Source organism: Tupaia chinensis, unplaced genomic scaffold (assembly GCF_000334495.1).
Source record: "Tupaia chinensis unplaced genomic scaffold, TupChi_1.0 Scaffold000578_2, whole genome shotgun sequence".
Classification (NCBI taxonomy): Eukaryota; Metazoa; Chordata; class Mammalia; order Scandentia; family Tupaiidae; genus Tupaia; species Tupaia belangeri.
Window position 1 is genome coordinate 7,754,775 of NW_006160094.1, and position 23,481 is coordinate 7,778,255.

Sequence of the window (23,481 nt, forward strand, 5' to 3'; positions counted from 1 at the left end):
ACCCCCCCCCCCCCCCCCCCCATTTAAGAGATGTCACCATATCATAGTGCAAACTTCGTAACACACGGTATTAGGAAGACATCGGGTTACAAAACCAAAGGCTGAAGGGTGCTCATCATTATTTGATGTAGTTAAAGCATAAGGTGGGCTTGCTTCCACAGAATTTGAGGTGTTAAACACAGCTGGGTGAAAGCTGGCGGCCTCTGACTCTGGTGTCTGCGTACACACCTTGCACACGCACATGCGCATGTACACACGCATGGCCTGTACTGGAGACAGACCAAAGCTGAGAACTTGGCAGCCTTCCAGGGACCACTGGCATTTGTGACAGTGCGGTGAGCAGTGGCTGCGGGAGACACGGCCCTGCCAAGCCCAGACCATGCTACCTGTCGCAGGGAGTCGGAAGAGGGAGAGGCGGGGCGGGTGGGGGGGGGGGGGCTAAGAAGAAGCGGTTGGAGGAGCGGAGACTAAGAGAAAGTTCCCACTGGTCAGCAAAGAACCCGCGGGATGGTTCAGGCTCTGGCTATAAAACAAGATGGGGAGAAAACACGCAAGGAAGTGTTAAATTACAAGCCACGCAGGGCCCAACCTAAGCAACGTGGCAATTCCACTGTCTACTCCAGACCCCATCTAATAGCGAGTGAAGTACTTCGAGTTCCCAGAGGCACGCGTGGTCACTCTGGGCCTGTGTTTTGCTTTTTACTCAGGTTCCCTGAGCTCATGGTGACGCTGGCTCTGGAGGCAGCCGCAGCTGGGCCACCTAGGAAGGCCGTCCTCCCCGCTTGGTCTTCCGCTAGCTGCTCTCTATGTGGCGGGGTGGAGGTCCCGCTGACACACTAGCTTCGGCTGGGACTCCACTTGCCTCGTAAACTGCAGACACGAGAGACGGCAAATCTGGGCTGAAGCTCACCCCTACATAAAGGCCAGAGGCACGGCACCTTCTGTCCACTGCTGGTGCTCGGAGCTCAGCTTCCAGGGAGCCAAACTCCATGTTGGTCAGAAGACTGGAAGCCGTGAAGGCCTCTGAAGACTGTCCACAGCATGGGCAGCAATGGTGGGCCAGGTCCCCCCAACAGGAAGGCCTGTGTGGCCCGAACTTGCCAGTCCCCAGAGGCCGAGAGCACGGCCACAGCTTTGCCACAGTCCCTGCATAGCTGCCCCAGGCTCGGGCCAAACTCCCAAGGGACAGTGTTAGAAACAAGAAGTCTTCGGCTCCTGCTCTGCGCACACCCACCATGCCCTGATTCGGTCCACATTTGCTCCCCCGCTTGGTGGGGGTGACAGTCGGAGGGGGGTTACCTGGTGCCTCCCCAGTCTCTGCTCCAAATGCTTAGCCAGCTCACTGGGCCGGGGCTCAGCAGTCGGGGTGCGGCCAGCAACACAGGCCCCAGGGGGAGCTGGGGAAGGTCTCTGCAGAAGATCCCACCCACCACAAGGAAACGTGAGAAAACGGGGTTGTGACCCCTAGGGCATGAGGGGCGGAGAGTAGGGGGCGCAGGTCAGACAGAGCAGGTGAGTGCACGTGTGAGGCCGAGGGGCAGAGAGGGCGTGCCTGAAATGAACACGAACAGCACCCTGCAAGTGTTCCCAGCCTGGGCCCTGCACAGCTCACAGGGAGAAAGGATGAAAACCCGTCAGACTTTCCTGCCTCCTGAGCTCAAACCCACACCTTTCCCCTCTGCACTCCTGCCCCGATCTCAAATTGTTTCTCCTTGCCTTTTGTTAAACTTACTCCTCCTGTTAGGCATCGTTTCACTAAAGGGCATCAGCAGCTCATTAAGCGTGCATCCCCCCCAATTCAGGGGCTCCTGTCTCATTGAAAGAAGAGGAAGGTGGTCTGGACAGAAGGCAGGATGCCTGGGGTCCATGGGCCCACCGGACAGAGCAGCCTGATGGGGAGCACTACAGCTGCCGGGCTCCCACCTCCACCTCCGGGCTGCTCTGGGGTACCCAAGGTAGCTCATGGCCTGCCAGCTGTAGCCTGGAGACAAGGCCCATGACTAGCTTCCTAATGAATCCAAGAAGCACTGGACCCGCTGCTCAGCCAGAACTGCATTTCAGAGAGGAGTAAAGTAAGAAGAGGGCTGATGTGTGGTTAACAACTCGAGGCCACACCTTGCTCGAGCTGCAGAACTGCCCCACAAGGCCATCTTCTGCAAAGGCAGGAACACTCCTCTGCACGCATCGAGCTGTACGGTGGCCTCGTAATTGCTCAGTCCCGAGTTTCCCAGTAAAAACTGCTAAAGCTTTTCCTTATGCACCCCGGCCTGCCGGCCCCTACCTCCCTCACTCTCTTTATACTCACAAACTTCCCACGCTGGTCCGAGTGGCTGGCTGGGTGCATCTTTCCACTACGACGTCCACAACTGTCTGATCAGGGACCTACTTACTGATCTGGACCCTTCTGTTTGGTGGGCAAATGTTGCTCTCCCACCAGCATGTTTGGGGGTAGGGGTGCTACGGTCTTGGGACAGGAAAGGCAGGCAGCGTGGACGTCACTGAGACCCTTCCCAGCCCGCGGGGTGTCAGGTGGAGGATGCTACAGTGAGTGCTGTCTGCCAGGCCAGCGCCACTAGCAAGAGTTCTGGCTCGGGGCTGGGTAACAAGAGCGTGCACGAAGCAGGGCAGGGCCCCACCCACACCCGTGCTCTTGCCCCCACCACTGGGGCACGCCCTGCATGGCTCGGCACCCCGTGCCCCGGGTCCATGCTCTTTTACCCTCTCCCGGCGGGGACTCTGCTCGCCACGGCTGCCAGCACCGAGATCCCTGTACGTCTGTTGGCAACAAATCAGAAACTTGAGCTCCGTCTGGAGGTCCTACTGGGCCTCCTACGTGACAGTAGTAAAGTCAGTGACAGAAACTCAGAGTGCATCTCAGCACACTCTCCCTCCTGATCCCCGCTCCGAGGAGCTGCGACCCCAACTATGTCCCAACCCACGGCCTAAGGACGACGCTGCCACCCGCCTCCAGAGAGGCAGCTGCAGAGCTGGAGCACCATGGTTAGTATGGAGTGGCCAAACGTCTTTCACACGGCGGGTGAGACCAGAGGCATTCAGTGGGAGGCTAGAGAGGAGAGGCGGTTAGACAGGAGCAGCTCCCCACAGACGACACAGGGGAGAGAAGGAAAGGGAGGCAGAAGCCTGCTAGAACGACCGCTCCAATAGGCCGGAGGGGTAGCGAGTGGGGTGGCCCTCCCTGAGCAGGAACGTGGATCAGTGCAGAGCTCACTAAAGGGGCAAGTGGGCGAGGGGCCTGGGGCTGTCTCGCTGTCCAGGAAACCGCCAGCCCAGTGATCGTGGGAGCAGGGAAGACCAGCTCTTCACTCCTGGCTAACTACCAGCCACATACTGGTGGGAAACGGCTGCTCCGATCGAGCAGGAGAGCGTGCCGGCTCTGTGGGCAGGAGCAGGCTGGAGCCTAGGGGAGACTCGCGCACGCTGCAGCGCCCACACCAACTCCGGCTCCCCTCTGCGGCCCTGTGCGATCACGTGGCCTGCTGCCCTGAGTCAGTCTGGTCCGGAAGTGGAGACAGCAGGCACCTGCCTGGTGTGGCGCTGTGAGCGCTGACCGGGACTGTACGTGGGACGGGCTGAGCGCTGCCTTGTGACAGAGCTGCTCGCCAGCACGGGCCTTTACTGCAGAGCGCAGGGCAGTTGGCGCAGCCAGAGTGCTCAGCTCTTGGGCCGTGGACACAGGCTGTGACCCGAGAGCAGACACACTGCTAGTGGTTGCCTTGCTTAGATAAGCCCAGCCTCACCGAGAAAATGTCTTTCCTTAGCTTCTGCCCTGAGAGCTGCACTTCACCGGGATCCGCCAGAGGGCACCAGAGCTCTTTATAAACAGGCGGCACCCGGGTGCTCGCCACAGACGCCTGCCCGCTGCCTGCCGTCCCTGTCTGTGGCTAGCTCTGTGAGCAGTCCTGGGTAACCTGCCTGCGAGGGCGGACGGGGAGGAGGGGGGATGCCTGTCAGCAGAAGCAGGAGCAAGGTTCTCAGAATCAGGAGGGAAGACTCCTACGAGTCCCCGTCCTCACTTCAGCTCGGCGGGCAGCAAGACAAAAGGGGCTGCTTTCACTGGGGTTTTGCGAAAATGTGCTGCTTTGGGGCCTCCTGGGGCTTGGCTCTGACAAACTCGGTGTAAGTTTTAGTTTCCAGCCACACAGTAGTATGCCCACGCAGGACCAGGAACGACTGCTCCTGTGTCTACAGCAGCCAGCGACACAGGCAGGACAGCAGCATGCAGAGGTCACCTGTAGGCCCCCACGCGCCTGGATGGGAGGAGGCAGTGCGATCACTTTTTTGGGGCAGGTCCGAGAACGCTCCTTCTCGCGTCGCTTTTACACCGACAGACACAAACAGAGAGAACACTGTTCAAACAGCGGCTGGAGGAAGGCCAGTGCTGGGGCTGCAGGGCATCGAAGGTGTCCCAGGTGGCCTCGCTGGCCCTGCCCGCTCCACGGCAAAGCACTGTGTGTAGAGCGGGATCACGACCTCTCTCCGGCTCCAGGTGGGAGCTGTACTTTCCAGCAGGCACTGGCTGTGCAGGTAATCTGGCAGCAGGTTAGACCGTGGCACTGCCTCCACACCAGGGGCCTGGAGGACTGTTGGGAACACCGGATGGTAAAGGAAATGGCCCTGACCCTAACAGAAAGGGCCGGCAGGCCAGCCTGCACCAGAGCCCAGCTGGGACAGGAGGGTCCACTCACTCACATGCAGAAGGTTCTGGAGAAAAGTCAAGAAAATACATGACTGACGGGAAACTAGCTATAAAAATTAAACCTGCTTGGGACCAGCAGTTAGTGTAATGGCTATGTCACTGGACTCCCATGTAGCTGACCGCGGTTTGAGTCCTAGACCCAGTGGCTTAAACTCATGCCAGGTGTGTGTGCACGTGTGCCCAAGAGGAGAATGGAGGAGAAGGGCTTGCGGCATGGCCATCCTCTCTGGGGGGTGATTTCTTGCTTTCTGTCTCTCTGTCTCTCTTTGTCTTTCTGGCAAGCGCACGTGCCCTGAAGCAAAATAAAAAAACCTAAACCTGCTTTACCACCTGAGCTCCATCCATGGTCCACAGCGGTTTCCTTCCTCCTGCCCCTCTCCACTGCACTCCCTTCCTGTGAGTCTGTCTGTGACTTAGGAAGTCCCTCGGTATCTGAGAAATAATCACACATTCTGGCCTCTCCAAGTCCTTGCAGAGGGCTCCTGCCTCTCTGTGCCCGGATGCCCGTGTGGGGACATAGGAACACCTGGGAGGATGAGGCCTGGTGGAGGCCTGGGAATGGCTCCACTGTTTGTTTTTTAAAATATTTTATTTAGCTTTATTTATTTAATTTGACCAGAGAGGGACAGAGCAAGAGCAAGAGAGAGAGAATGAGAAAGTAAGCCACTTGGTCCGGGACTCGAACCACGGTCTGCAATGTGGAAGCCCGGCACCCTTAACCACCACGCCACCTGCTAGTCCCTCCTCCGTTTGTTTTAAACTCACACAACACCCTGTGTCTGCCTGGGTGGCTCCTGGGCAGGGTAGCCTGCAGGACATGGTGAGGAGACTGAGAGCAGGAGGGTGGGGAGAGAGCAGCCATCGCGTTCACACAGGCGGGCAGAGGGACGCTCTGGCCACAGAGTACTCGTTTCCCTCCTGCGCTATCCCCTGCGCTCCACCTCGTCCTTGTCCCGGGAAGCCAGCACTGCTGTGCCTGCCATGCCCCCTGCCTTGGTCGGAACCACTGAGGAGGTGCTGATGGTCACCCCCTTTCTAAAGCAGGACAGAGAGGGGCCAGCTCAGGGTGGGTCTAGAGCAGAGGCTGGGCCCCAAGTTTCTGAAGTAGCTGGCACTGAGCGCCAACTGCATCTTTCGATGCTGAGAGGGATTAAGTACAAACGTCACACATTTGTACGGCTGAACACTGCAGGGAGTTCAAGGGCCACCTCGCCTAGCCAGGCACATGGGTAACCCCCTCTGCACAGGCCACTAGGCTGACTTCTGCTGACTGGGCAGTCAGCGACCAGGCCCTAGTGCCCAGATAGCCGGCTACTCCCTACCCGTCACCTGCTGCCTACAACATGGGACCTGGGTCTGGCTGTAACGCTTGGGCCTGCTGCCAAGAGAGCCTGCCTCACCGACTGGCCCGCCCGATGATGAGCTGCGTGGGCCGCCCCCTGGGGTCAGGGGGTATGCTCCCCACACAGGCCTGGCACAAGTGGAAGCTCTCAGACATCAGGGGAACCCAAGCAGCCCACAAAGGCCAAGCTCAGCCCAACAGTGAGGCCCCGCCTGGCCGGGCTCCTGAGGTCGCACCCGCCACCTGAAGGCTTCCTGGCAAGCCTGCCCACAGCAGCTCCAGGGCCGTGACTGCGGTTGCCTGCTGGCCCACTGAGCGTCACCCCCGATCACCCTTCCCTGCACTCTTCCTAACGCAGGTGAGCACTGTAAGGGCCTAGAGTTTTAGGATCCTCGACTGAAGATGACCTTTCAAATCAACCCTTCCAACCTAGACTTCAAGGCAAAGGGCAAGGAAAGGAAACCCAAGTCAGTTTCCACTGACTGCCCAGAAGAGCTCTGCGAGCACCAAGGAGGGGCCTGGCAACTGGTTTCCAGATCGCCCTTGGCCGCCAAGCTCCACTGACAATGCAGCACGTTATCAGGGCGCAGGGACAAACACCACGAAGCCACTCCACGGGAAGGCTCCCATCTAAGTGTGGGCACCCCGTGGATGCCAGGTGTGTGTGCCCATGGAGGCAGGCTGAGGTTGGGGCAAGTGGCGGCGTGGAGACCCTGTGGGGTGCTATCCCTCTGTCTGTCACTCACAGGAGGAGTAAGTAACTTCTAAAAAGAAAAAACAAGCAAGGCCAGAGTGGGACATCTTCCTGAATGTCCTGAAATCACCCTAGCTTGCCACCCCAGTGCCCGCCAGCAACAGCTGTCACCGTATGGCACAAGAGGCCGGGAGGCTGTCAGGGGAGGGGGTACTGGGGGCGGAGGCTGCCGGCCGGGGCCCTCCTAGCACCTGGCTGCTGCACCCCTCCACGCAGGAGTCTGGCCAACTGGACACGGGGCAAAACATGGCAGCGGCCTCCAGCCCTGGCAGGTTTCCTGTCGTAGACCGGGGGCACCTGCCTGCCTGCTTCTGTGCTGCTGAGGGGAAGTGGTGTTCTAGAGGATTCTACAGTGGTATTAGTGAGCATTTTAAACGTAGACGAAACACCAAGAAAGCTCTCCTGAGCGTCTCCGTCCAGCGTTTGAAACACACAGCCCAGCTCAAGGCTATTTTCTTGGAGAACATTTTCCTCTTCATTGCAAAAGCCTCTGCTGCCCAATTCGCAGGTTTGCAAAAGCCAGAGTTCTCCGGCGGCCTTGAGACAGAGTAGCCGTCGCCCCCGGACAGAGGCTACACCAGCGTGACGGGACCCATGGCAAGACGGGAGACAGAGCGGCCGTCGCCCCCGGACAGAGGCTACACCACACAGCTAGCTTTGGGGAGTCACTTCTCGAGCCAAGTCTGCCCGAATGGGTTTCTCCATCCCAAGGAGCCGAACACACACAGAGCCAGACCAGCACCGCCTGTGAGCCGTGTGTGGAGCCACGACTCGGATGGCAGACCTTGCCCGCGTGCAAGCTGCGATTCTGAAGCATAAGCCCAGCGCTGCCTGGCGGAGCAGGGCTGTAGTGCAGAGGCCTGGGGCGGCCCCATCCTGGGTCCTGGGCAGTTCCTTTACCTGTTTCCACTGGGGGACAGGAGCAGGGCGACCCTGTGCAGGCGGGCAGCGGGACGGCCGGCTGAGCCCACGCTCATGCTGCTGTGTCGGCTGTGACACAGGCCGCGGGTGGGAACGGGACATGGAGACAAAACAAAGTAAGTACATTAAGGCAGGGAAGACACAGACACGCACCTGTGAACACTGGGAAAGGGAGGCAGAAACTAACTCTTAGAAAGTTACATTTACCAAGGACAGAAAACGGACTCCCAAACCTGAAGCTAATGCAAGTGCAAAAAAAAAAAAAAAGCTAAGGAAGAACAGAACACAGAAGCTGTGATTCTCATTACCCCAGTCCCAGGCTGGATGCCCTCTGGGTCTAAATCACACATTCTTCCCACAGAGAGGGCAGCCACCCTCTCGAGGAGCACATGCCCGCCTTCCCGAGGCGGTCCGGCACCCTGCCATGCCAGGTCACGTGGGAGGCGCAGCATGGAAGCGTGCAGCGCCAGGATCTGCGACCAAAGTGTGGTGTGGACGGGGGCCAGCTACGGCTGCACCCCACGGCAGGCTGGCCCTGCTTTAAGGAGTGACGGCTGCTGAGTGCGCGGGAGAGTGAGAGAGGAGAAGGAGAAGCACAGCCTGTCCCCGGACACTCTCGGGTCAACTGGGAGTTCTACAGGAAACCATCTGAGTGAGTCTGGAACCCCAGCCCTCCCCCCCAGGAGACTTCTAGATGAGCAACAGGAGAGACGAGCCCGAACGGAGGCTCCTCAGGTCAGTCTGGTGTCCTCGGGAGACTTATGGGTGCAAATGAGAGCCCAGCATGGTTACGGGCCCAGAAGGCCAGAGGGCAGCATCTGCCACAGGCGCGTCCCTGCCGCGGGGATGTGGACCCCACATCAGCGCGATGGGTGAGGACCCGCCAACACGCGTGGCAGTGAGTATGGCAGGCTTGCGGGGCGCTGAACCACGTGGGATGAGCCCGAAGTCCAGCGAGCTGGGCAGAGCGGGGAGAGCGGGGGACTGTGTGGGAGTGACCTCGACTGCAGACGGGAGCACAGCCAATGTGCAGGGACGGCTGCCTCTGCAGCCTTTGTTCCCCACGTCAGCACCGACTTCCTTTACAACCCACCTACGTACGTGCCGAGTGGACAGACACACAGACACAGACACCTTCCAGATCCCTCTGCTGACTTCTTGCAGACGCCTCAGGCCCGAAAACCGAGGATAATGCGGCCTTGAGCCACAAAACGCTCTTCTCTGCTGTGACTAGACCAAGGACAGCCAGACACCCTTGAGTCGGGGAGCCCTGGGGTCTGCGGCACCCCTTCTCATTTGCCCGGAATGGTCCCTGCACCCCGCTGGCCTGAGCAGTCGGGTCGGGGAGGTGGGAGGCGGGCTTACCTGTCTCCTGATGCCGGGGGACTGTGCGGGTGCATTCTCCTCAAACTTGGCGAGCAGCTGGGTGGCCATGTGCTTCACCTTGTTCTGGTTGCCGAGGGCGATGTCCATCCTCCTGTCTGTCAGGGTGCTCACCAGGGTGGGCCTCTCTCCTCTGCAGCCCCGGGGCACCTCCTCCTGATGAACACCCATCACCTCAGAACCGACTTACAGGGGGCCCTACTGACACTCTGCCCTCGAAGGAAACCCTCACGGGCACCCACCCAGCACCTAGCAGTTCTGCTACAGGCTAAGGTGCCGGGTTCTAATCTCCCGAAGAAGTCAGCAAGGCTTCGGTGCCCAGCTCATCCTGGTAACGTCACATGCCAGGAAGGCCACCCCCTCGGCCAATGTGCTTCCCTCAGACAGGAAGGCCCACATGCACATGTCTCCACTGCTCGGTGCGCTCCAGAAAGTTACACGATGGCCAAACCCCAGAGAGTGTCTGCCCATGGAGATGACCGTCAAGGGAGAACGTGAAAGATTTAATAGTACCAACTTGGAAACAGAATTTAAATAAAAAAGGGGTGGGCTGGCCTGTGGTGCAGTGGTTAAGGCAGCTGGTCTCACACAGCTGACTGTGTGGACCCAACACCCCTTCCTCCACCCCTCCACCTCTCTCTCCAAGTACACACACCCTCTACTAATTTTTTTTTTTTTAAAGGAAGGACCAGCAGATGGCATAATAGTTATGTCTCTGAACTCCCACATCGTGGACCATGGTTCAAGTCCTGACCCGGTGGCCTAAAACTCATGCTGGGTATGTGTATTTGCGTGCACAAAATCCCAAGAAGAGAATGGAGGAGAAGAGAAGGGATTGCGGTGTGGCCATCGCCCCTCTGGGGGGTGATTTCTCGCTTTCTGTCTCTCTGGCGAGCACATGTGCCCTATAGCAAAACTCTCTCTAGAAAAAGAAAGAAAAGGAAAAAAAAAAGCGGCAGTTGCGTATAATTATTCTAACAAATCCTGGATGAATCTCACCTCCTCTGACTGACTGGTCTTCCTCCTCTTTCCAGCACCATCCAAGTCCTTTTCCTTCTTGTCCTGCAGCAGGAGAGGAGGAGCGCTGTGTCACTCTCATCATGACCCTTGCCATGGCGCCGCGGCCAGTGAGGAAGGACCCACGTACCTTGGGGGAGCGCTTGCGAGAGATGGTCTGTCCGAGTTTGCTTAGGAAGGAGATGGGGGACTTGGTGCTGGCTATCAGCATTGCCTTATCCTCAGCGTTCAGGTCCAGGGTGTCTGTGAGTGGAAGCCAGCAGTGCTCAGGGAAGACCTGGGGGCACCCTGGAGTCCTGACCAGCACTGCTCTCCTTGCAGGGGGCTCGGGAAACCTCAGGAAGCCCAGGACAGCCGTCGCTGCGACACGACTATGCAGCTCTCGGCCAGATGCGCCGCCAAGGAAATGCCTACAGGGGTCTGGGCTCAGTCTTCTCTTTTCCATGCACATGAACAAAACCACCTTTCTCCCCAACCCACTCAGAAAACCCAGCCTCGTGTTTTTCGGAGTTGGGTCGGGGAGAATGCCTGCCACATACACAGAGGGCTAGGGCCCAGCTTGGTGGTGACATCTGAGGACGGAGCGGGAGAGGGTGGGGAGGAGAGCAAGGGGCGCGACTTGGTCACTGGGCTGGGGCCCGTGGAGGCACATGGAGCCGTGCTCTCCACTGCACCCTCGGGGAGTGCCCAGAGGTCCGCGGGTGTTAGACCTACGGGTGTCTGTGTTGAGAACTGCAGATCTGATCAGGGAAAGCCACAGGGCCTGGAGAGCACACGTGGTAGAAGCCACGGCAGGCAGTGACGTGGATTCTGGATTCCAATGTTTTATCAGCAAAGGTAGTAATTCTAAAAACAGTCATTAAAATGACTAAGTCACGGGACCAGCAGTTAGCGTAACGGCTATGTCGCTGGACTCTCAGGTAGTCAACTGCAGTTTGAATCCCAGGTCTGCTGGCTTAAACTCACGCTGGGGGCATGTGCGTGCGTGCCAAGATCCCGAGAGAATGGAGGAGAAGGGACTGCGGTGTGGTCATCCACCCTGGGGGGTAATTTCTTGTTTCCTGTCTCTGTCTGTCTCTGTCTTGCTGGTGAGCGCATGCACCGTGTAGCAAAAACCTCTTCCAAAAATAACAGAAAGACTAGGTCACTAACATATATTAAGGGCTTCAACTTGCTAAATGTTGTTAGCATACCACGATGCCGTGACATGTATCATCTTCAGGTTACACTGGTAGAAACGTAACCTGCTACCTCCAAGCACTGGGAGCGCCAGGACACACCCAGGTCAGCGCCCTGCAGCCCCACACTACTTTACTCCAAGGGACAATGAGTACTTCGGGGTGAACAATGATAAAGGCATCTCCCGTAGCATGTGACAGGCCGAGGGCCAGGGAAGATTTCTGGGAACACTGAGAAGAACAAGAAGCCACTGAAGGAACAGCTGCAGAGGAAGAGAACGAGCCAGAGTATGGCACAGGGCATGGGGACCGAGAGGGCGAGCAAGTCTCTGGAAAAGGCTGTCGTCCGGCAGCACCGAACGCTGCAGAAAGGCCGTGTGGGAGGGAGAGAAGTGCTCAGACGGAGACAGTATCTGGAGCGCTATAAAACTCAGGCAGCAGGGTGCAGAGGCCGTGGCGTAACCATGTCTGCCAACAGGCTGGCTCTGGAGAGAGTGTACAGGTGGCAGGGGCGGAGAAAAGAAATTTGGCCAGGGAGGATTTCTGCACACTTAAAGATTCAGTGAGGGGGTGACCGGGGGGGGGGGGGGGGGGGGGGGGGGGGTGGGGGGAGGGGGGTGTGTGTGTGATTAAGGCATTGGGCTCCCAAATGGCTGACTGGTTCAAGTCCTGGACCTGACGGCTTGCTCTCTCGCTTTCCCTGTCTCTCTGGTCAAATTAAAAAAGAAGAAGAAATAAGATTAAATAAATAACTCTAAAATAAAAAGATTCTGTGAGAAAGATTTGGGAAAGAACAAGTGTGTGAAAACATAACAACACAGAAAGGAAAATGACAGAGCACGGTTCCAGAGACTTCCTGATCAACAACCAGCCCACACAGGGCAAGTTCAGGCTTGTGTGTGGTAAGACTGGCAAGGGCCAAGGGGAGGAGGAGGGGAAGGAGGGCGAGGAAAGCCGGCAGTGGGCAGTGCGGCGCCCGTGCCGGCGAGCCCGGGCCTTACCTCGGGCGGGAAGCGCGTCCTTGAACATCTCGTAGAACTGGGTCAGGTACACGACCATGGAGAGCTTGTCGGGCTCTCCCACAGACGCCATCTCCTTGCCTGTCATGATGGGAGAGATGCCCAGTTCCTTCTCAGCAATGTCAAAGGCCAGCTGGTTGTTCTTCTCCACATTTTGCTCATCCAAAGAATCAAAATCTCTGAGAAACAGGACGAGGACAATGTATCAAGATGGGCTGACTGTCCCCAAGCCAAGACACAGTATCGCGATCGTCACTTCTCCCCGTCTCCGCGGAAGCCCAGGGCGCAGAGCGTCCCTGAGACGTGGGAGCAGCCTGCGCCCCTCACCTCCAGGTCTCCACCTTTTACTAAGGAAATGCCAAGCCCAGAAGAGGGAAGAGAGGAAGACGCCACACCGCCCTCCGCACCTGCACACGGGTTTCCCACCCAACACGGCTGTGTCAGAGGGGCTCTCCTTGTGCGCTCGTGTACCATGCGCGGTCACGGATTACACTAACGTCCCCGTCAGGGGACAGCAGACACCCTGTGAGCAGTGGAGCTGAGGGGCCCGGAACCATGCCCATGGTGGCCCCTGGACTCTAAGAGCCACTCAGGTCTTGACTCAGCTCCGGCACATCTTACTCGGACATCTCCTCCAGGTGAAACTCCAAAACCCTCCCTGGAACTTTTCCATTGCTGAGCTTCCTGAGTTTTCCCACGTAAGGAAGGAACCCTTCCCCCGGGCTGTAAGCTTCTGCTATTTCCAGGGAAGACTGGTCTCAGGTTAACCTGGCAGCCCTGAGTCTCTGTTAACCCCTGGCCCTACAGCACGTTCTCATTTGTAAAATTTCCTTCTCTTTGTAGGTGGGGCCTCTTCCACTCTGGAGATTTACTGTGAACAAAACCACCGTGGTCTGAGCGGCGACGCACACCACTCACTGCTGTGGGCTCTGCTAGGACAGACTCCCCAGAACTTTCCCAGGCAAACTTCGCTCTCTTCTAAGAGGAATGTGGCCCCTCTGGCCCCCACACTGGCCCCTCAAGCCTCGAGTCCCACCTTCCACCCCAATCCCAGACCTCTGCCCCAGCTGCGAGATACCCTTCAGCTATTTCTGCCTTCGTTCTTTATTCTCGTGCCTTCCCTTTAGAATACTCCTGATTTCACCTGGCCCACCTCCTGAAGCATGTTTGTGCCATTATCATAATCCTTCTCAGATTGCGCCCCACCCTGATTTTGGTGGGAGAGAGCAAGCCCTCTTTTTTTTTTTTTTTCCCTTCACTTCTCTCCGAGATCTTGGGCGCGCACACACACATGTCCAACGTGATTTTCAAGCCTCCAGACTCAGGGCCCTAACTGCAGTCAGCCACGTGCAAGTCCAGCAACATCACCGCTGATGCCATCTGCTGGCCCCCAAATAAGCCCTACTTTGACCTAGCTTTTACCATCCCCCATGGTCCCTGGCACTGTGAACACTGCCGTGAGGAGCGCCACCTACTGAGCAGCACCCTCACCAGCAACGGCTCCAGGGACAGGAACTCTGGAGGTCACTTACCTTTATCCAAGGAAATCAGAAATCCCTGTTTTTAATCCACACTGAGCAAGGCTATTTACCCCCCACACACTTCTGCCTCATTAGCTTATAACTGTCATATAAGGAATGGTCTTCCCAAATTCCTTACGCAATCATTCAAACAAACAAAACTGGGCCCTTAAGTGGACTTAATGATAAAAAGGATATGCAGCCAACATAATTCCACATCTCTGCTTGTTTCTGAACCTTTTTGTTTGGCTTCCATGGTAACGAATGCCCGTGGGGGGAGATCTGGTACTCTGGCCACGCCGGCCTGGGCACGCCCCAGCGCACATCCTGCAGCAGGTGAGCAAGGCATGGCCGAAATGGGAGACGTGCTGGTGCTGGAGGCTGGACGGCGGGAGCTGCGTGGGCCCGACTGGGAATGTCCTTTGAGAGAGCACTAATGGGCCAGCACCAATCGGCTAGGTGTCGTTGCTTTCCGTGCTGTGGGTAGTGACGTGTTTGCCCTGAGCCGACCGAGTGTTCGACAGGATTCCTCTGTGACCCAGCAGCACCGGAGGGGCAGCTCAGCCAGGGCCCACACCCAGAGGTCCCCTGTGGGACGCTAACAGGCAGGCCGGGGGGGCCAGCAGCAGTGTGTGACCTGAAGAGCACCATGGTCCTAAACACTCATCACGTCATTCCTGAGCGGAGCGAGGTAACGTGTGCCGTGTGAATCAGAACCTCTGCCTTCTACTAAGTGTTACTACAGGCCTCGCTGTAGGAGAAAGCACGGCATTTAGCTACCTGATAGCAGGGCTGTCGTGGGGATAGAAGGTAAAACCCAAAGTGCGGTCGTGACTTACATCAGATCGGGGCGGTATCTGTGGATGATCGCGCACAGGGCCAAGCCGCTCTTTCAGGACATGGTGAGATCGGTCACACTGACCCCTGCGTAGCCGTCCGTCTGCCTCTGGCACCAACCCAGCAGCTTGCTTGACCGAGCTACGGACTCTGAAACAACAACAAATTCTTCTTATTTCTTTGAGAATGATTTAAATTTTATCTATCATTATCATTCTTTTTTAATTCACCAGAGAGAGAGACAGAGAGGAAAGTGAGAAAGCAAGCTGCCGAGAATGGGACTCAAGCTGCGGCCAGCCGTGTGGAAGTCGGCGCCCTAACCACTGCGCCACTAGTTGGCCCCAACAACAAACGACTACTGAAAGGGAATCACCTCTTAACACCGACGCCAGTCCTTCTCTGTGCATGTGCCCAGTCTGAAAAGTTATTCAGAGCAAAACAACAGCCATGACTAGTTTTTGAGAGGAAACTCTGAGGAACGTGGTTATGGGCCAGTAACTGGCATAACGGCCGTGGGACTGGGTTTAGGTAGACGAGAAACTATCACTGTATTCGGACTTCGAGATCAACGTGCACGGCCCTGAAAGCCCAACGCGGCACAGCTGGCATCTGGACCTGAGCCTGCGGCCCCCTGGAGCTGGGCACCATCAACACTGCTGTGAGGAGCGCCACCTACTGAGCAGCGCCCTCACCAGCAACGGCTCCAGGATCTCCCTGGAGAGGCTCGGCAACTGGCTGAGGAAGCCTCTGCCCTCCAAAGGTACGCCGGGAAGAGAGATCAGAAAAGGTCCCATTCTACCTGAAGCATGGCAACCAACAGCAAACAACGCCTCACTCTTACACTGTCTGCAAGCCAGGAAACCCTGCAGGGCTACACTGACCAGCGCGAGGACCAGGCCGGACAGACATGGTTACAGATGATCACAGCGTGAAACCTCAGCTCGGATACCTGGATGGTCTCCAGTTCACTGGCATGCCTCCTAAAACCTGAACGGTAGCCGAGTGGTTAAGGGAGGCGATCCCAAGGGCGGACCGCATGGTCTGAATCGGGTCCTGGTGGCCCAGGACACACAATGGGCACATGTGAATGCATGGCCCACATCCTAACAGGGTGGGGAAGTGGGGAAGGCACTGTGGTGTGGCCATGCCCCAGCAGGTGTGCATCTCCCTTCTCCCTCTCTCTGGCAAACAGGTTCCCGCTGGGGGAAAAAAATCTGTTTTTCTTAATCGCATCACAGAAGCTCTGACGTGCAGCATTTAGGAGGATCTGAACTTGTATTTGTGTTCGAGAAAGTCTGCTTGGAAAGTCTGCTTTGAACTGTCAGTCAGTGATTAGTGAACAAGATAAAACCCACATGTCACACAGACTGCCTCATTCAAGTCTTCCACAGCGCAGTGACGCCGCAGGTAAGATCGCCGCTGGGCCGTCTCTGGGCTCCAGTATGACCTTGATCCTGGGCCCCTCGAGTCTGTACACCCACCACCCAGTCCGCACTGGCAACATCCACGCTCTAGGCTCTAAAGCGACAGTGAAAAGGTACACTCTCTGCTTCCAAGGACGTGACACCGGGCAGAGAGAGGAAACCATCCTCAGCTGCCTATCGGTTGGCACACCCACCCCCACATCCCAGCGGCACGTCGAATTCAGAATGTCTAAAAGGGCGCTCGGACCTTCTCAGCACCCCACTTTCTGGTTCAGGCTGAAGCAGCGCCATTTGCAAATACTGATCTTGTGCCCCCCAGGGCGGTCGCCTGTCAGTGCCTGTCAGCTCTGCTCCTGAAGACTTCCCGCCTTGCAACTGCGAGTAGCGATGGCATGTGCCTGCCGGTTCTGGCCCTGTGCCACATGGCGGGCACTCTGTCCATGTCATGGGACCCTCATGACCACAGTGGGAGGGGGTGCTGACCCCCTCACAGCAAGGAAAGCAGGGCTGCGAGGCAGCGTATCAGCTCTTTCAGGCCATGCACTTCACAGCTGGCGCTGCTTCTGGAACCCAGGGGCACCTGGCCCCGAAGTCTAAGCATTTCTTTTTTGTTTATTTTATTTTATTTATTTTTTTTGCCATAGGGTATGTGTGCTCTCCAGAGAGAGATAGTGAGAGGGAAGGTGAGAAATCCCCCCCAGGGAGAGAGAGCCACACCACAACCCCTACTCCTCCAGTCTTCTCTTGGGATTTTGGGCACACATGTGCACTTGGTGTAAGTTTCAAGCTGCTGGGTCCAGGATTCGAACTGTGGTTGGCCATGTGGGAGTCCAGTGCCTTAACCACCACACCACCTACTGGCCCCAAACCCTGAATTCTAAGTAGGCGCCACGGCCTTCTCCACCCCCAGCTTTGTACAGACTCAGGCCTCTACCATCATGAGCCTGACTGATGCCATACATTTCTCTTCCTTCTCTGAGAGAGACAGCGGCAGAGGCAGAGAGAGAGAGAGAGAGAGAGAGATGGAGAGAAAGGGAGATAGCACTGCAGCAGGGTTCTCGTGAGGCGATCCACCCCAGCCTCAGCTGGCCCAGATCCTGGTACCCATGGGCATGCCTGTGTGCCGGGAGACCTCTGCACATGGGCCCGGGACCTTCCGTGTGGGCCCAGAACCGCTGCCCTGAGTCACCAGGGCATCACGCTGCCGGCTGTGGGCAACCTCCTCCGCAGCAGCCTCCCTCCCCGTGGTGTTCCCTTCTCCGTCCTCCTCACACACAGCTGCCTGGGTGTACTCAGCGTCACTCTCCTTTCAAAGGACTCTTTTTTTTGGGAGAGGTTTTCGCTATAGGGCGTGTGCACTTGCCAGACAGAAAGAGAGACATAGAGACAGAAAGCGAGAAATCACACCCCAGGGGGGATGGTCACGCCGCAATCCCTTCTCCTCCATTCTCCTCTCGGGATCTTGGGCACGCACGCACACACGCCCGGCGTGAGTTTTAAGCCACTGGGTCCGGGACGCGAACCGCAGTCGACTATGTGGGAGTCCAGCAACATAGCCATTACGCTAACTGCTGGTTCCTTCAAAGGACTCTTCAGGAGCCTTTGATACACACGAAATGCAGAGCGGCCTTCACCTTCATCACTGCATCTTGGCACTGTTGAAAGACCCATTACACCTTCCCCCTAACTCTCAGCTCTCAGGGGCCATGTGACAGAGCAGCCTCAACCCAGCGCTCTCAAGGCAGGTTGTGGGCATGCATCCGGCCTCCCTGCATGCACCAGGCACTCATGGGCTTGCCTGGGACCCAGGCTGCCTGAAGCTGGGGGTAGACTGTAGCCCAAAGACACCACTGGGGTGCCTGTTTCTCTGCCTGTCTGTACATCTTGCTCAGGAAAAAAAAGGAAGTTAAAAAATAAACAAACAAAAGAACCCCTTAGTTTTCAAGGGCCCTCGCCCTCTGTTCCCTCTCTCCCTGCTCCACCTGCCTCTGATTTGCCTGTACGTTCTCCTAACACCTCAGTCAAGGCAACCTTCGCTGCGGGACCTATCCGTGTACTGCAGGGAGAGCGGCATCTCTGGCTTCTACCTGTTAGATGGCAGCAGCGACCTCTCCTGACCGTGACAGTAACCGATGTCGCCTGGAGGGCAGTCCCTCCTGGCTGAGAACCCTGACTCAGACAGCGCTGTGCAGGCCTGTTGGCTCAATGATGGAGAATAGGCTTCTCTGAATGGGCTATTTAAAAAAAATAATTTTGCCCGAGGGTGCATGCACTCGCTGGAGAGAAAGCAAGAGAGAGAGGGAGAGAAAATGAGAACGCACACCCCATGGGGCATGGTCACCCCGTAATCCCTTCTCTTCTCTCTCTCCCTTTTCAGGGTTTTGGGGTGTGCCCTAACATGCGCCCAGCATGTTCTCCTAGCTGCTGGATCCGGCCCTTGAGCTGCGCAGGTGGCCATGTGGGGTCCAGCCGCTTTAACCAGCACACCACTGGCTGGCCCGGGTTACGGCATGTCACGGTTGTCACCAGGACTCACCGTTGCGAGTCAGCTTGGGAGTAGCTCGGGGATTCGCCAAGCTCTCCATTTCCAGATGAATATCTTTCGCTTCTCCAGTGTCGTATAAATGGCGCACCTGGCGGAAAGTTGAAAAGAAGATAAAATCAAACCCTAAGAAACAAATTCCCACTAAAGAGCAGAGTGACCAAGATGAAGGACTGGGCAAAGTTTACTGGAAACTACAATGCTGGCCTTCAGGTCCTCCCTGGACGAGGTGGGGTTACCCAGAAACGCAAACGCATTAACTGTAAGGTACAGTGACCCCTCAGCTCAGGGGCCTCTGAGCGTCTCTGAGCAACACTGCCCGTGAGCGGGGATCCTGTGGGCGCTTTAACTTACCACACACACACACACACACACACACACACACACACACACACACACACAGAAGGTCTAAAGCTGTAACTTTAGGTACACTGGGACACAGGCAAACATGGCGAATGGGCTGCCTTCTACAGACTGCTCCTCTCTGGGATTATCATGCTATGTAAGGGTCAGCCGTAATGCAGTGGAGGCCTAGACTCCCAGAGACTCAGGAGAACAAAACATCGACCACTCCTTCCTTGGAGAGGGTGTGTTAACCTCCCAAGCTCTTTGCTAGAAAAATCTCAATGGCCCGCACGAGGACCCGTGAGTAAGCAGGGATCATCATCTCTGTTTTTCAGGTGAAAAATTACAGTCAGAGACCTCGGCCAAGGCACAGGTCATCAGTGGCAGGAAAGCAGAGGTCGACCTGCTGCCCACTGAGCCAGGGCTCATCCCCTCGGTGTGCCACGGGAAGGGGGGGCACAGATCGGCCTGGAGCCACCCTTCTGTCACATCTGATCTTCTGCAGGTCGCACAGCAGTCATCAGCCATAGCTGCTTCATCTCCCCACGGGAACTACATCTACTTCTACCAACTCAGACGGCACAGATGCCACGCAGAACCGCACACGTTCTGGAACGGAGTTACACACGGCCCAGCGTGTCAGAGTTCCAAACAGCGCAGAGAGGGGTGCAGAGGCAGGTAAGGGCCCGGTCTCTCACCTGGCTCGGCCGCAGGAAGTTGACGTTGATGTTGGGATACCTGGTGACGGGGTCAATGCTGTACTGGCTGAAGTTTTTACTCACGTTCTCGGGGGTGGTCTGAGGCAGCAGCCTATCAATGCTTTCCCTGTAACAACATACAGTGTCTTCATGGTGGCGGGAGGCACACTGGCCACCCCTCCCACAGTGCTTCTGTTTTTAACAGCCCACCGGACCGCCTGCCACAGAGCGGCCGTTACCCCAGACCGTCTGACACACAGAATGACCGTCACCCTGGACCACGTGACACAGAATGACTGTCATCCCAGACTGTCTGATACACTGAACAATTGTCATCCCAGCTTTCTTTTTTTTTTTTAAAAAAAGTTTTTTTTTGCCATAGGGTGTGTGTGCTCGCCAGACAAACAGAGACAGAGAGACAGAAAGTGAGAAATCACCCCCCAGGGGGGATGGCCACACCGCAATCCCTTCTCCTCCATTCTCCTCTCGGGATCTTGGGCACGCACGCACACGCGCCTGGCATGAGTTTTAGCCACTGGGTCTGGGACGTGAACCGTGGTCGACTACATGGGAGCCCAGCAACATAGCCATTACACTAACTGCTGGTCCCGATCCCAGCTTTCTCCAATGCTACCTCAGCCTCTGCTGCTGGCCTGCCACCCCAGGGTCCACAGGCACGGGAGTGTTCAGAGCCCCACTAGAGCAGGCGCAATGCTACCGGCAGCAACAAAAGCCCAGCTCTCATTAAAGAGGCAACTCAGTTACTCTTTGTGTGTGTTTGTTTTCAAGTGTGCCAATATTTACTTTTACAAAAATCGGGCCAGCAGGTAGTGTGGAGGTTAAGGTGCTGGAGCCCACACGGCTCACTCTGCAGTGTGAGTCCCAGACCCATTAACTTGAAAATCACACCAGGCATGTGTGCATGCCCAATAGCCCAAGAGGAGAATGAAGGAGAAAGGAGTACAGTGTGGTCAACGCCTCTGGGGTGATTTCTCACTCCCTTTCTGGCAAGCACACATGACCTACAGATAAAAAAAACCACAGACAATGAACCGGGCCTGTGGCTTGGTGGTTAAGGGAGCCTAATCCTACATGGCTGATCACACAGTTTGAATCCTGGCCTCACTGGCCATGGCGCACGTGCCCCAAATCCCGACAGGATAAAGAAATTAAGGAGAAGAGACTGCAGTGTGACCTGCCCCACAGGGGTGCGCCCCCAGCAAGTGCTGCACCCTCTGGCAATGAGAGACAAACCCATCCCTCAAAAATCAGGATGAGGGGAACCAGCAGTTAGCGTAATGGCTATGTTGCTGGACTCTCACGTAATCGACCACAGTTTGAGTCCTGGACCCAGTGGCTTAGAACTCACGCCGGGCGCGTGTGCGTGCGTGCCCAAGATCCCGAGAGGAGAATGGAGGAGAAGGGATTGCAGCATGACCATCCCCCCGGGGAGTGATTTCTCGCTTTCCGTCTCTATGTTTCTCCCTCTGTCTTGCTCGCGAGCGCATGTGCCCTATAGCGAAAACCTCTCCAAAAAAAAAAAAAAAAAAAAAACAAACCAGGATGAGAAAATAGCTTGTCACCACATTTAGGCTGCCTTTTTAAGTCAGACTTAAAATGATAAAACGATACTAACTACTAATTTAATCGAGGAAATCTCTAACTCTTCTGGTGAAAGCATTTGTTTCTTTATCAGAGAGCAACTAGGATTTTTACCACATTTGCAAAAACCTGCCTTAAAATATCTGACATTCAGGGGTCTGAGAAACACTTACAAGCACAGTAGTGTTCTCCTTTGAATTCAGTCACTTAATCTTTTCTCTCTGTCAATACGTTCCCACTACCACACAGACTTGCGGCCCGCCCTCCGTAATCACGGGTTCTGCACACGATTCAACAAATTGCGAACCATAAATGAAAGAAAGAAAGAAAGAAAGAAAGAAAGAAAGAAAGAAAGAAAGAAAGAAAGAAAAAGAAACAATTCCATAAAGGAGGCCGAATCGGAGCCTGCTGTGTGTTGAGTAATATACAGAATGCAGGGGAATGAGGTAACACGCAGGCCTGTCCCGGCATCCTGTGGGACCCGAGACAGTTCACAGTACACAGGAGGATGTGAGCAGGTTACACGCATGTGCTACAACATCTTACACAAGACGTGAGCATTTGCGGGTTTGGGGACCCCCCCCATGGACACTGCAGGATGGCTGTGTAGGTATTCTGGGGTTAGGGATACAGGTCCTAATTTTCTGCGTCTATGCATCTGTTCACATAACTGTTCTAACGAGTCAGACAGTATTGTTTGCATGATGCACACTGACTTGGATTCCACTCACCAGTAACAAACTCAATTAGGAAAAGGAGAAGAACAGTTAGACAAACAACCCTTAAGTTTCCAGAATTTTGTAAAATACTATCTTGCCTTTCTTTTTAAATTTTTATTTCTGCTAGAGGGCAGCAGAGAGACAGAGAGAGGAAGGGGCAGCAGAGAGACAGAGAGAGGAAGAGACAGCACCCGGATGGGGTGTGGCCGTGTGCAGTCCTGTCGGTTTCTCCCTCCTTTTGGGATTTTGGGCACACACGTGCGTGCACCCAGCATTTCTCAGCTGCTAAGTCTAGAACTCAGACCACGTGGTGGGCCATGTAAGATCCGGCTGCTTTTACCACCAGGCCAAGGAGCAGGCCCTGCTCCCTCTTATATATAAAAACATCTTTAATTAAGAAAGGCAGAAACAGAACAGGAGCCCGTGTGCTCTGCTGCAGAGTAACCACCCCCACCCCCAGTGTGCGCAGAAGGGACCACAGTGCCCGCTGTACCTCTCCGCCAGAACTTCCAGGGGGCTTGTTCCAAGAGACCAGCTGCGCACCATCCAGGCAGAGTCCATAGCAGCTAGAAAGCCCCGGGCTACTCCCGTCCCCATCGGCCAGAAAGGCTATGAAGGAGAGATGGATCCAAGAATTAAAGCAAATCACCTTTTAAAGTAAACACCAAGCTAAGGAACGGAGCTTGCTGTCCACGGTGGTGTGTGGCAACTGTTCAGACTGGCTGCTGCACCAGCTGGGAAGGCCGAATCCAAGGGGCTGCAGGATCCCCCTCCACACTTCACTGAGGTCTGTGACCCTTCCCACAACACTGCAAATGCTCCCTCCATACATGGACACCCGGACTGCTCCTAGTTATGGCTGCTCGCTTCCCACCACTGTCACACTGGAGCACGTTGCCACCTTGGCACTCACCTCCAGGAGGCTGTCCCCGACCAGAGCCACCAGCAGCGGGTGTCCGTTCTGCTCGCGTACCAAGGCGGCATTCTCAGAAGCATACATGCATGTAAAGTCGAACATGGCCACATCGGGCTGCCCGTAGTGATTGATGGCAAAGTCCAGGGATGGCAGCTGCTGCTGGGTGGAGAAGTCTGCCGCCTCCCTGGCATAGCTCAGCAGGGCCTCCTGGTCCACGTTCTCCCGGGAGAGCAAGAGCTCTGTGTCAGCGTAGTCCTACCCCAAAGGGGACAGAAGAGCCAGCTAGACCACGCACCACAGGGCCTGGCCAGCCAGGACCACGTGCCACATCCCCCGTGCCCTTGTTCCACAGACTGCCTTACCCCAAGGTGACTTCACCCTCACACACCAAATCTTCTACTCTCATTTAAAAAAATAAAGAAAAAGGAAAAGAAAAAAGAAAAGAAAGAAAAGAAAAGAAAAGAAAAGAAAAGAAAAGAAAAGAAAAGAAAAGAAATCATGCCCGGTATGTGTGCCTAATTCTAGGAGGAGAGTGGAGAAGGGACTG

The 23,481-nt window shown here is 56.0% G+C and overlaps 1 protein-coding gene and 1 long non-coding RNA gene across 2 annotated transcripts in view; both read right to left on the bottom strand.

Moving 5' to 3' along the window:
- The window catches only part of MICAL3 (microtubule associated monooxygenase, calponin and LIM domain containing 3), a 129,262-nt gene that overhangs the window by 95,566 nt on the left and 10,215 nt on the right, over window positions 1-23,481 (bottom strand). Inside the window, 10 exon segments of the mRNA XM_014591485.2 lie at window positions 7,714-7,803; window positions 9,100-9,273; window positions 10,117-10,179; window positions 10,265-10,377; window positions 12,314-12,510; window positions 14,691-14,838; window positions 18,649-18,745; window positions 19,698-19,824; window positions 22,512-22,627; window positions 22,932-23,189. Coding sequence (XP_014446971.1) covers window positions 7,714-7,803; window positions 9,100-9,273; window positions 10,117-10,179; window positions 10,265-10,377; window positions 12,314-12,510; window positions 14,691-14,838; window positions 18,649-18,745; window positions 19,698-19,824; window positions 22,512-22,627; window positions 22,932-23,189 — 1,383 coding nt within the window.
- Window positions 449-3,162, bottom strand: LOC106735937 (uncharacterized). The gene is made up of 3 exons (XR_001371114.1): window positions 2,719-3,162; window positions 1,300-1,410; window positions 449-523 (listed from the first exon to the last, which is right to left on the bottom strand). It is a non-coding gene; the product is annotated as an uncharacterized LOC106735937 (long non-coding RNA).